This window comes from Erinaceus europaeus, chromosome 1 (assembly GCF_950295315.1).
Source record: "Erinaceus europaeus chromosome 1, mEriEur2.1, whole genome shotgun sequence".
NCBI classification, from domain to species: Eukaryota; Metazoa; Chordata; class Mammalia; order Eulipotyphla; family Erinaceidae; genus Erinaceus; species Erinaceus europaeus.
The window spans coordinates 82290994-82305274 of NC_080162.1; the positions used below are offsets into that span (position 1 = coordinate 82290994).

Here is a 14281-nt window from a genome sequence, read left to right on the forward strand (position 1 = left end):
ATACATGCTACAGTTCCTCAGTACACCTTGAGCCCCCAATTTCTAAACAGAGTCTTGAACTTACCGCACAAAGATACATGGGAAATGAAGACAGGTCTTGTAGTCACACAGCAAGACCTCCTACGAGAATAAAAACTTAATGACTTAATACCCAGTCAGGCTTCAGGAGGTCTGGAATATAGTTGGGGGTTGGGAAGGTGATTGTGAATCCTCCTAATGGGATGATTGTCCCCTCAGCCACTAGTGCTGCTGCTTCCCATCCAGCCCTCACTCAACCTGTCAGTTTGCTCAGTCAGCTCTTCTTATTTTCCTCTTCTCTATGTATCCTGGGTTACATGTCCTAGAAGGAATCTTTGATAGTGTCTTGTTCCCCCACCATTGACCAGAAAACTCATGCCAGGCCTCCCTATAGACTGCAAGTCTGGTGGTCAAATGTCACTGCTGAGAATGTGACCACCTGTTTGGGAGGAACTGCCACGTGCCACTTCTCTCAACAGGGTACTGTGGGAGTGTTGGAGAAGCATATAATTGATGAACTGTCTCATACAAAGCATTATGTTAACTGCATAATGCAGATAGAGAAGATACCGTCCCTTAGTCTAAAATCTACTGGAAAGGTTATAGTAAATGTGTATCGTTAACTATGGTGCCAGGATAGACCTACTGATCATAAAAGTCTACCTTTTCTTTGTAAATTGATAGCCATATATGGTAACTCTGTGCTTTTCACATTAGAATTGTATACCAACTTGATTTAACCAATTAACTTGAGTTACTCCTTTTGACCTACTTTTTGGTTAAATACTTTCAGGGACTAAGATAAATAATGCCTAAGTTAATTTTCTTTTCTTTTTCCTTTCTTTTTACATCTGAGTTACTGTCTGTTCTTTCTGTGGAATTTTGGAAGATATATAAATCTAGCAATCTTCATCTCTTAAAATAAATGCAGAAAGTACTTTGAGATAAATAATGCTCTGGCCCCATAGTGATTGAACTGCATGACTGAATGCAGCTTTCACATCTTATTTTATTGTTTTCATCAAATATTTAGTAAACAGTCTGTCACTGAGATCTGATACCTTCAAATTGTGATAAGAAAGCTTAGGATTAGTGACTTAACATTGGTTTATAAACTTGTCAGATCTCAGGTGTTGACATCTGTGTAAAGCTGCACCCACCTCTAAAGTTCCTGTGCCTCCATTCTTCCCTCTGGCAACCATCATGCTTTTTATTTTATTTTATATTTATTTTAATGAGTGGAAGATAGAGATACAAAGATACAGGTACATGGAGAGAGAGAGGCCAGAGAACTGCTCAGCTTTCTTATAGTTTTATCGGAGATTGAAAGTGGGACTTTAGAGCCTCAAGCATGAAAGTCTTTTGCATAACCACTATGCTATCTCTCTAACCCTACTGTGGTTTTTAAAAAGTCTAGGAGACAGTTTGGTTACTTTTTTTTTTTTCAAATTTGTTTCTGTAGTTACTTAGATTCTATATGTGAGTGAAGCTGTCCAGTAGTTGTCTTGGTTCACTTAGCATAATCGCCTCCCATTTCATCCACTTTTAATAATTATTTTACAACATGTAATCTGGACTATCGATCCAGTTCCTGTTGTCTATACTCACCCCTCACCTGCTAGTTTTATATTATCTCCTTCATTCCCATTTTTTTGAGAGGACTAAAGAATTGTGTATGTGTGTGTGCTTTTTTTTTTTTTTTAATTAGAAATTTCGGGATTTCTTCAATCAAAATGAAACTGGTGATTCTACTAGAGATACATGTGTGATCCTTACAGTGGAAGGACGAACATTTCCAGTGGATATCTTTTACCTGCAGAGGTTTGATGTTACTTATATTTTAATGATGAAGGTTAGAAGACTAAACCTGTAATATAGAATGAGAGGCAGGTGTGTCACTCTCCAGGCTGACGAAGAGCTTAGTTTCTCCCTCCTGTAAGTAAGAGGGCTTCTGGAACTCGGCTCAGCATTGTTGCTGAATCAGTTGAACTCTCAACACTGATGTGCAGGTTTCTGTGAATCGGTCGTCAGTAGCTCAGTTGGAAAGAACAAAGAAGGCTTAAGGTTACAGGAAGGAGGGCTTGCTAGTTTCCAGACCTGGGATTTTATCAGATTGCCCATCAGCAGTCCAGTATTGATGACGTAAACACTTTGGTTTTCAGATGTCTGTATCTTAGCATAAAGGCCTGGTTGACCTTTTCTTAGGAGGAACCTAGTCCCTAGTCCCTAGACCTCGTCACTAGACAAGCGAAGACCAGTATCCTGATCTAATGTCTGATAATCCAGAGATTGTGTATCTGGTTTCAAGTTGTTCTAGCTCTGTCTTCCCAAAACTCAGATATGCAGTTAGTGGTCAAGAGGGAAAGTGGTACAAGTGTGGAATTAAGCACTGCAACCATAGTTCCCAAGTTTAACTGGTCAGCCATCTTTACTGTCTGGAGCCAGCATCTCTATTTGTATGGATTTATTGTTTTAAATAAATAAATAAACAAACCAGAAACTATAAATGTAATTATGATAGAGTATAATTTTTAATGCATTTAGAAAAGAGTGATCATATACTTATTCATGTACTGGGAGGTCCAAACTAATTCCTCCAACTCTTCAGCTAGCTTTTATGAGATTTCTTGCTGTTAAATTACTGGACTCTATAAATAATGAGCATATTCTCATGATGAATTTTTCTCATGCGTTTTTTTTTTTTTCCAGCCCTGTTCCTGATTACATCAAATCAACTGTAGAGACTGTGATGAAAATTCACCAGACAGAGGGAGATGGAGACATATTGGCATTTCTTACTGGCCAAGTAATTCCATCTGAATCATCCTTTTCTGTGTGATGAACAGACATGTTATGGCAACACCCGAATTAATATAGAGGCATATGTGTATATATATATATATATATATATATATATATATATATATATACACACACACATACAGACACACACACCATTTAACCATTTATTGCATGTTTTATTGTACTTTGTGGTTCATTAGTTGCATGAACACTGTTTGGTCTGATGCTGTGCATGTACTGACTAGATTACCAGGGAGTCATTGACCACTGCCTATTCTGACTGCAGAGGGTGACATGTATTTGAAATTTATTAACTGATTCCACAGGGACTTAGGTCAGCAGGCTGTTTTGTATGCCAGCATGGAGACTGCATTTTGCTGCATGCAGGTTGCCTCTTTTTCCAGTGACACCTTTTCTGCTCATCCTGGAGGAGGTGAGTGGGCACATCACTGGAAAAACAGCTGAACAAGCCCAGGTGCTTACTCAAGCTTGTTCAGAGCTAGCCTCTAGCTGTTGGCTTTTCCACTCTCCGTTGTTTTCAGATTTTGGTAACCTTTTCTTGGGGAAGTTGATAGCGATTCTATAAGCCTCAGCTTGCCCATGTGTATGAAATGCTTGCTTGTTGCTGTGCATAAAAGCTGAGCTAAATAGGCATTGTCTTCATCTTCATTTATCAGAAACTCATCTTTTCACTTCAGGTCACACAGATTCCACTGATTAATCTGAGCATTGTGTATGTTCACCCCACAGGCACTGTTTCAGTTGCTTAAATACTATGCTAGAGTGGAACAACATAGAACACTTATCTACATAAATCTTGCTAAAGTCCTCATCCCAATTCCTTTTTTTTATAACTTAAAAAAAAATTTTTTTTTTGTTATCGTTATTTATTTATTGGATAGAGACAGCCAGAAATTGAGAGGAGGCAAGAGATAAGGAGAGAGACAGAGAGACACCTGCAGCCCTGCTTCATCACTCGTGAAGCTTTCCCCCTGCAGGTGGGGACTGTGGGCTCAAACCTGGGTCCTTGTGCACTATAACATGTGCGCTCAACCAGGTGTGCCACCACCCGGCCCCTCCAATTCCCTTTTTTTTTTTTTCAGTGTGAGAAAGTGACATGCTTCAAACTGATCTTGGTTTTTTTTTTTGTTGTTGTTCCTGGTTTTATGTTTTTAGGAAGAGGTAGAAACAGTAGTGTCTATGCTGATTGAGCAGGCTCGAGCACTAGGCCGGACTGGGATGAAGAGGCACCTCCGAGTTCTCCCCATGTACGCAGGACTGCCTTCCTTTGAGCAAATGAAAGTGTTTGAGAGGGTGTCGCGCAGTGTCAGAAAGGTGAGACTAACAAGGTGACCAGTGGTGTTTTCAGCTGTCTCTACTATGTATGTGCCCCTTTGCTATGCACTGGAAGGGTTTTGTTTCTTTTTTTTTTTTTTTTTAAATTTTTTATTTAAGAAAGGATTAGTGAACAAAAGCATAAGGTAGGAGGGGTACAACTGCACACAATTCCCAACACCCAATCCCCATAACCCACCCCCTCCCATGGTAGCTTTCCCATTCTCTATCCCTCTGGGAGCATGGACCCAGGGTCGTTGAGGGTTGCAGAAGGTAGAAGGTCTGGCTTCTGTAATTGCTTCCCCGCTGAACATGGGCGTTGACTGGTCGGTCCATACCCCCAGTCTGCCTCTCTCTTTCCCTAGTAGGGTGTGACTCTGGGGAAGCTGAGCTCCAGGACACATTGGTGGGGTCTTCAATCCAGGGAAGCCTAGCCAGCATCCTGGTGGCATCTGGAACCTGGTGATTGAAAAGAGAGTTAACATATGAAGCCAAACAATTTGTTGAGCAATCATGGATCCCAAGCTTGGAATAGTGGAGAGGAAGTGTTAGAGAGGTACTCACTGCAAACTCTAGTGTAGTCCTGCTTTCAGGTATATATTTTGCAGTAGTTTATGGATACGTGTGCACATAAGCTCTCTCTCACAGAAACTAATATATATCTAGGTTATGGGACTTTGTTGGAAAGTGAACTACCTGAGATGAAATTAGAGTGTACTATTAAAGGAAAGGTCTCACCCGAGTAATGAAGCTGAAGGGTTGTCATTCCACACGTGAAGTCTCTGGATACATTCTGAGGTGAAGCATGTTGAGGTAGCAATCGTTGCTTTGGTTAGGTTGTGATCGGCGGATGCAATGTTATTTGGTTTGGATTGGGAGATGCATACGGGAAAGTGGGCCCTATCCAAGGGTTCCAGGACTGGGGGAAGTAGGGGCTCTATAGTGAAGATGTGAGGTTCCTGCTGTCTTAGGGTTCAAAAAGACAATCAATAGTTAATATTATCATCACATTATTTGTTAATTGGGTTAACTTTGAAAAGTCCCTTAGTTATGGTTTGCTGGACAGTATCCAGTATCTTGTATATAGCTGTGCTATTGGAAGCTTCTAATCTACTTGGTCTAGGCTTTTGAGAGAGTCCGCATATCAAATACATAGCCTATATATTAAAAAGATTCAGTTTGTCTTTTGAGAAACTTTGAGACATACAATTGATTTCCCCCTCTCATATTAATTAGCTACTGATTTATATGTCTACATTTTGCTAGGAGTGTACATAAACACCATTCCCACCATCAAAGGACTGTGACCCATCCCTCCCGCCCACTCCCACCCCCCACTGGCCCAGGAAGCTACATGCCTACCCCTCACCACTGGGTTTTTACTTTGGTGCCCTACTTACAATTTGATCAGGTCCTGCTTTTAGTTTCCCTTTCAGATCTTCTTAGTCAGCTTCTGTTGATGAGTGGGATCATCCCATACTCATCTTTATCTTTCTGACTTAGTTCACTTAACATAATTCCTTCTAGCTCTGTCCAAGATGGGTCAGAGAAGGTGGGTTCATTGTTCTTGATAGCTGCATAGTATTCCATTGTGTATATATACCACAGCTTTCTCAGCCACTCATCTGGTGTTGGGCACCTGGGTTGCTTCCAGGTTTTAGCTATTATGAATTGTGCTGCTATGAACATAGGAGTACACACCTCTTTTTGGTTGGGTGTTATGGAATCCTTGGGGTATAACCCCAGGAGAGGAATTATTGGGTCATATGGAAGGTCCATGTCTAGCCTTCTGAGAGTTTTCCAGACTGCTCTCCACAGAGGCTGTACCAATTTACATTCCCACCAGCAATGTAAAAGGGTTCCTCTGTCCCCACATCCTCTCCAGCATTTGTTGCTGCTGTCCTTTTTGATGTATGCCATTCTTACAGGAATGAGGTGGTATCTTAGTGTTTTCTTGATTTGCATTTCTCTGATAATCAGTGACCTAGAGCAGTTTTTCATATGTTTGTTAGCCTTTTGGATCTCCTCTGTGGTGAATGTTTTGTTCATTTCCTCTGCCCATTTTTGGATGGGGTCATTTGCTTTTTTGGTGCTAAGTTTGCTGAGCTCTTTATATATTTTGGTGATTAGTTTCTTGTCTGATGTCTGGCATGTGAAGATCTTCTCCCATTCTGTGAGGGGTCTCTCTGTTTGTTTAATAGTTTCTTTGGATGTGCAGAAGCTTTTCAATTTGATGTAGTCCGGGTTTTGTTTCTAATTAAAGTAAAACTTGCTAAACAGTTGGGTTTCCCCACCTTATTTAATTTTTATTTCCACCAGAGTTATTGCTGAGGCTTGGTGCTGGCACTATGAATCCACTGCTCCTGGAAGCCATTCTGTTTTTCTCTTTTTCTTTCTATTTTACTTGATAGCAGAGAATTTGAGAGGAGAGAGAGATAACCTGCAGACCTGCTTCACCACCCGTGAAGCACCTGCAAGTGGGCAGTGGATGCTCAAACTTAGGTCCTTGCACATGAACAGGTGGATTTTTAAATTTTTATTTATTTTTTGTTAGTGATTTAATAATGATCAACAAGATTGTGGGAGAAGAGGGGTATGATTCCATATAGTTCCCACCACTGGAGTTCTGTATCCTATCCCATCCCCTTAATTGGAAGGTTCTTTATCCCTCTGTGAGTATGAACCAAAGATTGTATGGAGTACAGAATGTGGATGGTCTGGCTTCTGTAATTGCTTCTTCACTGGACATCGGTGTTGACAGGGTGATCCATACCTCCAGCCTGTTTCTATCTTTCCCTAGTGGGGTAGACATCTGGAGAGGTGAGCTTCCAGAATACATTGGTAAGATCGTCTGCTCAGGGAAGTCAGAATGGCATCATGGTAGCATTCGCAACTTGGTGGCTGAAAGCATTAAGATATAAAGCAGAACAAATTGTTTAATAGTCAGGAACCTAAAGGTAAGAATATAGCAGATGAGATTTGGGGTCTCCATATTAGAAAAGGCTAGTAGGTCTATTTTAGGTATATTCTAAGGGGCCCATGACCTTTACTAATTTTTGCCTGAGCCTGATAGCTAACATGCAGTTGACCTAAAAGTATTGGCTGAGAAGATGGTGTCAGAGTTGGGAATGAGTCTAGGAAGTGCCGGGCTAGCTTCACAGGCGGGAGACAGACAACCAGGGACTCATGGCTGAGCTGTATGCAGTATCTCTTTATTCATGCGGAACGCAGCACAATCTAAGCCAAGCTAAACTAAAGTAAACTAACTCTAATCACAATCCTGTTCTTATATATACTTGCCAAGTAGGGTGTAAACAGGATGTGATGTAGAGAGGGTGGAGCGAAAAGTGACTGGTACAAATCAGGCTGTACTACCAGAGGGGGTGGAGCAAAAAGACATCATGAACCAGTGGGGATTAAAGCAATGCCCTGCAGGCATGCCAGTGCTTAGTTAACAGTGGTTATGTAAATCGAATACAGTGTTAAGCAGGGGGGATTAAACCAGTGAAACAGAAGGGGTTTTTAGAAGCAGAATTAGAAGCATACCAACAAGGAAGCTGGATCACACCAGGGAGTAGCCCCTGAATATGAGGAAAGTATATAAATACCTTTAACTATAAACCCCATTGATCTGATTTAGGGCCCATGTCAATTCATATTTAGCACAGGAGCCTGTGTAACCTCTGCATCCCTGTGGGCTCACAATCCATGGTCATAGCTAGGAACATTCTAGGCTGCACTCATTTCAGGACTAGTCTTCCATAAGTATGTTGACCCAGCCTCCCTTTGGAGAGTAGAGCAGTTTCTACCATTGTTGTTCTACATTGAGGGCAAGTTTCTGTCGAGGCCCACACGAGGGTTTATGATGTTATTCCTGATGAAGATGACCAGTGATGGTGGAGAGAGGCATCTGTTAGAGCTCTAGGCCCATCGTATCTATGTGAGAATCCCAAGAGTCCCTGAACAGGGCCCCGGATGATAGGGTGGCCTGGTAGGGACCAAAATGGCCATCATTTAAAGTGTGTTGGTCTCTTGCCTGTATCTAACTTTTGTAGATTTTTAAAGAAGTGTAGGTTCAGAGAACCAGGAGATGGCACACGTATTACCATGAGCAAGGACCCATGTTCAAGCCCCAGCTACCCACCTGCAGGGTGAATGCTTCATGAGTGGTGAAGCAGGTCTGCAGGTGTCTGTTTCTCTCTCCTCCCTTCTACTTCCCTTCCCTTCTCAATTTCTCTCTGTCCTGCAAAATAAAAATAGAAAAAAGGAAAAAATGGCCACCAGGAACAGTGGATTTATAGTGCAGGCACTGAGCCCCAGTGATAACTCGAGGCAAAAGAAAAGGCAAAAGAAAAAAAATGTTAAGTTTATATTTCTGTACAGAAGAAGATCTAAACATGGTCAGTAATGTGTTGCAAAGGCTTCTTTATTTTTGATATAATTCTAACTTACTGTCTTTTATGAGAGAGAGAGAGAGACTAGAACACTATTTGTCATATATGGTACTGGAGGTTATTGGTAGGGCCTCATGCTAGCTAGGCTTCTGCATTGGGATGGGCATTGTGTGGGAATGTATCCCACTTATCCTATAGTCTTGTCAATATTTCCATTTTATAAATAAAAAAAGACCAAAAAAAGAAGACAGATGAATAAATATAGATTAGGTATAAATATATATAACTATAAAGTCAGCCTGAATCTGTGACGATGGGAGAACTGCTATAGTTTTCAGTGGAGGAGATGAGAACAAAGAACTCTGATAGTGGGACATTATGGAGTTATACCCCTATTATCTTATAATTTTATGAATCAGTATTAACTCAGTAAAAAGAAAAAAAAAAGAATTGGACCAGTATAAGGATTCTGGTTCAGGCCCCCAGCTTCCCACCTGCAGGGGGGTTAATTCACATGCAGTGAAGCAGGTCTACAGGTGTCTTATCTTTCTCTTCTGTCTTCCCCTTGTCTCTCGATTTCTCTTTGTCCTATCTAGCAACAACAACAGCTATAACAATAACAACCACAACAAGGGCAACAAAATGAGTAAAATGGCCCCCAGGAGCAGTGGATTAGTTGTGCAGGCACTGAGCCCCAGCAATAACCCTGGAGGCAAAAAAAAAGAATATATATATATATATATTTTTTTTTAAATCACGTTCTGGGGGTTAATTTACTTACCCAGGTTTGCGTGGGCAGGGGGAATTCAAACCTGGAGCACCTTGTCCCTAAAATTCTTTTTTCCTTATTCTTCTATACTGAAATACCTCTTAGAGATTCTATAATATCAGAATGTCTTTAGGAAGTCTAGGATTTTGAATAGCTGACTAAGAGTTAAAATATGAAATAACACACACACACAAAAAGATGAAATAACTTTTCTCCTTACTCCTCTTTTTTTCTGGGGAGATTAGGTAATCGTGGCTACCAATGTGGCAGAAACCTCCATTACCATCAGCGGGATTGTGTATGTGATTGACTGTGGCTTTGTAAAACTCCGAGCCTATAATCCCAGGACAGCTATTGAGTGCTTGGTGGTGGTCCCAGTGTCCCAGGCTTCAGCCAACCAGCGAGCAGGACGAGGTGGCCGCAACCGCTCAGGAAAATGTTACCGCCTCTATACAGGTGAGCGTAGCTTTCCCTCATCATTTGGATTTGTTCATTCATGGACATCACAGAATATTACAGGTCTTGACCCTGATAGGCAGGACATAACATATAATTCAGACCTCTCTCATAAGGACCTCTGTAATCTGGTCCCCACCACTTTCCTCACTCTAAATGTTGTATTTCTTTTGCTACTATCCTCTGTTGGTCATAATTGGACCATGAGTTATCAGTTATTGTATAAGTCACCATCCTTGTTCTAAGCTAGAGTTTTGGCCCAAATATCACAGTAGCCATGTGACTCTTTACCCATGTATTCAGGATGTATATCTTTCTCTCAGATTAATGTGCTGTTTTCTTGTTCAATAGTGAACAAGAACCCTTGGATTCATAGAAGTGAGGGAAAAGGCAGAACTTGAGGCCAGTGAAGGGATAACTGGCATAGAAAGAAGAGAACCAGGGCATTCTGTAAGAAAGAGAAGATGAAAGTTTTACTGTAAAAAAAATCTTTGGTACATACATACTCCCAGAGGGATAAAGAATAAGGAATCTTCCAGTGGAGGGGATGAGATATGGAACTCTGGTGGTGGGAATTGTATCCCTCTTATCTCACAATCTTGTCAATCATTACAAAATCACTAATTAAAAAAAAAAGAAATGTATTGTTTTAACTAAACTATTGAAATTCACATAACTTAAATTAATCATTCTGAATTGAATAGTCCAGTGGCATTTACTATATTTTCAATGTGTAAGCCTACTTCTCACTAGTTTCATAACTTTTCCATAACTCCAAAGTAAGAGCCCATATCTATTAAGCAGCTTCTTTCCATTATTCCCAGCCCCTGGTAACCACCTAGTCTGTGTTCTGTCTCAGTGAATTTGTCTGCTTTGGATATTTCATATAAGTGAGTTACATAGTATATGCTCTGTACTATCTGGCTTCTTTGTTTTTGCATAATATTTTCAAGGTTCTTCCATGTTACATGATATCTTACTCTATTTTATGGCTAAATAATATTCTAACATAGGTTATAATTAAAAATTATTTATCTACCTTTTAAAAAAATGTATGATTAATAGTAGGTTAGAAAAATGTAAGATTATAGCGCATAATTCTACACTATACCCACCACCAAAGTTCTGTGTTCCCGCCCTCCCACCTCATAAAAGTAACCACTATAGTTCTTTTTTTTTTTTTTTAATATTTCTTTCTTTTTTTTTTTTTTTTGTCCTCCAGGGTTATTGCTGGGGCTCGGTGCCTGCACCACACATCCACTGCTCCTGGAGACTATTTTTCCTATTTTTCTCCCTTTTTGTTGTTTTATCATTGTGGTTATTATTGTTACTGATATCGTTGTTGTTGGCTAGGTCAGAGAGAAATAGAGAGGGGGAGAGAAAGACAGACACCTGCAGACCTGCTTCATTGCTTGTGAAGCGACCACTCTGCAGGTGGGGAGCCGGGGGCACAAACCGGGGTCTTTACGCTGGTTCTTGTGCTTCTTGCCATATGTGCTTAACCCGCTGCACTACCACCCGACCCACTAATCTTTTTTTTTTTTTTTGCCTCCAGGGTTATCTATGGGGCATGGTGCCTGCACTACGAATCCACTGCTCCTGGAGGCCATTTTTTCCCATTTTTGTTGCCCTTGTTTGGTAGGACAGAGAGAAATTGAGTGAGGAGGGGGAGAGAAAGATAGACACCTGCAGACCTGCTTCACCACTTTTGAAGCAAGCCCACTGCAAGTGGGGAACTGGGGGCTCCAACCGGGATCTCTACTTCAGTTCTTGCACTTTGTGCCATATACACTTAACCCACTGCGCTACCACCCTAACCCCCACCACTACATTTCTTACAAAGTCTTAGAAACTGTTTGCTTTCATCTCTTTACTTATTTCACTAAGCATAATCACCAGTTCTATCCATTTTGTCCCAAAAGACACAATATTATCTTTTTTGATTGCACAGAATATTCCATGGCCAACAAACATATGAAAAAATGCTCCAAGTCACTGACTGTCAGTGAAATGCAAATAAAGACAACAGTGAGATAGCAACTTCATTCCTGTGAGAATGTCATACATCAGAAAAGATATTTGTGCAACAAATATTGAGAGGTTGTGGGGATGAAGGATCCCTCCTGCACTGCTGGTGGGAATGTAAATTGGCCCAGCCCCTGTGGAGAGCAGTCTGGAGAACTCTCAAAAGGCTAAAAGTGGACCTACCCTATGACCCTGCAATTTCTCTCCTGGGGATATATCCTAATAAATCCAACACACCCATCCAAAAAGATTTGTGTATACCTATGTTCATAGCAGTATAATTTGTAATAGCCCCAAACTGGAAGCAACCCAGGTGTCCAACAACAGATGAGTGGCTGAGCAAGTTGTGGTATATATACACAATGGAACACTATTCAGCTATTGAAAATGGTGAATTCACCTTCTTCCATGCATCTTAGATGGAGCTTGAAGGAATCATGTTAAGTGATATAAGCCAGAAAGAGAAGGATGAAATTGGGATGATCCTACTCATAGACAGAAGTTGAAAAATAAGAACAGAAGGGAAAGCACAAAGCAGAACTTGGACTGGAGTTGGTGTATTACACCAAAGTAAAGAACTCTGGTGGGGATGGAGTGTTAAGATCCTGGAACATGATGGCAGAAGAGGCCCTGACAGTGGGGCTGGGGAGGTAGATTATTATGTGGAAAACTAAGAAATATTACACATGTACCAACTATAGTATTTTACTGTATGTTATAAACCATTAATCTCCCCAATAAAGAAAAAAAAATTCCATGGAGTATATATTCCATAATTTCTTTACCCAGTCATCTAGTGACGGGTATTTAGGCTGTTTCCACTTTGGCTATTGTGCAGCTATATATAGGGGTGCATATATCCTTTTGAATGTGTGTTTGTATGTCCATTGGATTATATCACCATTTGTTTATCCAATTACCAGTTGATGATTATTTTCTCATATTGGCCATTATAAATAGTGATACTGTGAAAGTCCCTGTCCTTGTTTGAGTAGCTGCTTTTAATTATTTGGGGCATACACTTAGAGGTGTAATTTGGGGGGCATATAGTAATTTTGCAGTTAACATTTTACAGAGTTTTAGTTACTTTTTAAAAAAATATTTATTTATTCCCTTTTGTTGCCCTTGATGTTTCGTTGTTGTAGTTATTATTGTTGTTATTGATGTCAGCATCGTTGGAGAGGAGGAGAAGACAGAGAAGTGGAGAGAAAGACAGACACCTGCAGACCCGCTTCACCGCCTGTGAAGCGACTCCCCTGCAGGTGGGGATCTGGGGGCTCAAACCAGGATCCTTACACTGGTCCTTGCACTTTGCACCACCTGCTCTTAACCCGCTTCTCTATCACCCAACTTCCAAGTTACTTTTAAAGAGGAAATGGCTAGTATCATCTCATTCTTCAAAGAAATCAAATAGACAAGCCCAGTTCCCACCACATTGAAGGATGCTTTGTTGTTGTGGTCTCTTTCACTCTCTTTCTATCTCCATCTAAAATAATAATAACAATAATGATGAATCAGGTAGGATGTAGTTTAAATACAGACAGGTGCATTTATCTACTAGGTCTTTGGGCCCCTTGACATGAGCACTTTGACTGGAGGTGAGTTTGAGAAGGGGATATTCGGCATAATGTGCATTATCATCTAATGCTTTAGCTTTCTCTGCTAACCTACACTTGGTAGCTTTAAAGAGGACAGTTCTGAGCAGAATGTTATGTGCTCAAATCTGTAACAGTTTCAGACAGTTCCAGAATCTTTTCTCGGTGTATCTTTTCCAACTTTCCCCTTAGACCTACCCTGTGCGGCGCTCTACTCTTCCTAGACATGTTCTCTGTTTTCCCATATCCACCTCTCTTACCTTTAATATCTTTCTTTGGGATATTTCTTCTTTGCCCAAAATATCATATTTATTCTTCAAATTCTCAATATCACTCACTGGGAACTAGACTCTTTCTCCTTGGAGGTCTCTACTTCTAATCTTGTTCTCAGGCCTTCTTATATCATTGAAGCTTCTCAAAGCCATTGGTTTTTGCCTTCTTATAGCTAACTCTGGCCTAATGTTTCATATACACCACTTCTCAATATAGTGTCAAATTGAGTGCCATTGAACTGTAAGGAAGCACCTAGTTCTTCTGAGCTTCTTCTTGCCAGGGTTGACCTCTTTTTTTTTTATTGATTTAATAAAGATTGACCAGGTTGTAGGGTAAGAGGGGTACAATTCCCACCACCAGAGTTCTGTATCCCATCCCCTCCATTAGAAGGTCCCTACTCTTTATTGCTCTGGGAATTGCTCTTTATTGTCTGGCTTCTGTAATTGCTTCTCCACTGGACATGGGCATTGGCAGGTCGGTCCATACTCCCAGCCTCTCACCTTGCTTCTCTATTGGTCACTAGTGTGCTTGGAAAATGTGACTACTTAACTAAAACAAACTATCTCCCCAATGTTCCTCAAACTCAAAAGGATCCCATTTAGAATTTCCCTTTT

At 40.6% G+C, this 14281-nt stretch overlaps 1 protein-coding gene across 2 annotated transcripts in view; it reads left to right on the top strand.

The window, feature by feature from the left end:
* The window catches only part of DHX35 (DEAH-box helicase 35), a 94035-nt gene that overhangs the window by 51908 nt on the left and 27846 nt on the right, over positions 1-14281 (top strand). For both annotated transcript variants that reach the window (XR_009549518.1, XM_007521642.3), the window contains exons 9-12: positions 1727-1839; positions 2728-2824; positions 3997-4155; positions 9564-9774. Coding sequence is in view for 1 of the 2 variants with exons in the window: in XM_007521642.3 (XP_007521704.2) it covers positions 1727-1839; positions 2728-2824; positions 3997-4155; positions 9564-9774 (580 nt within the window). In the remaining variant the exon portion in view is untranslated. The remainder of the gene's footprint in view (positions 1-1726; positions 1840-2727; positions 2825-3996; positions 4156-9563; positions 9775-14281) is intronic.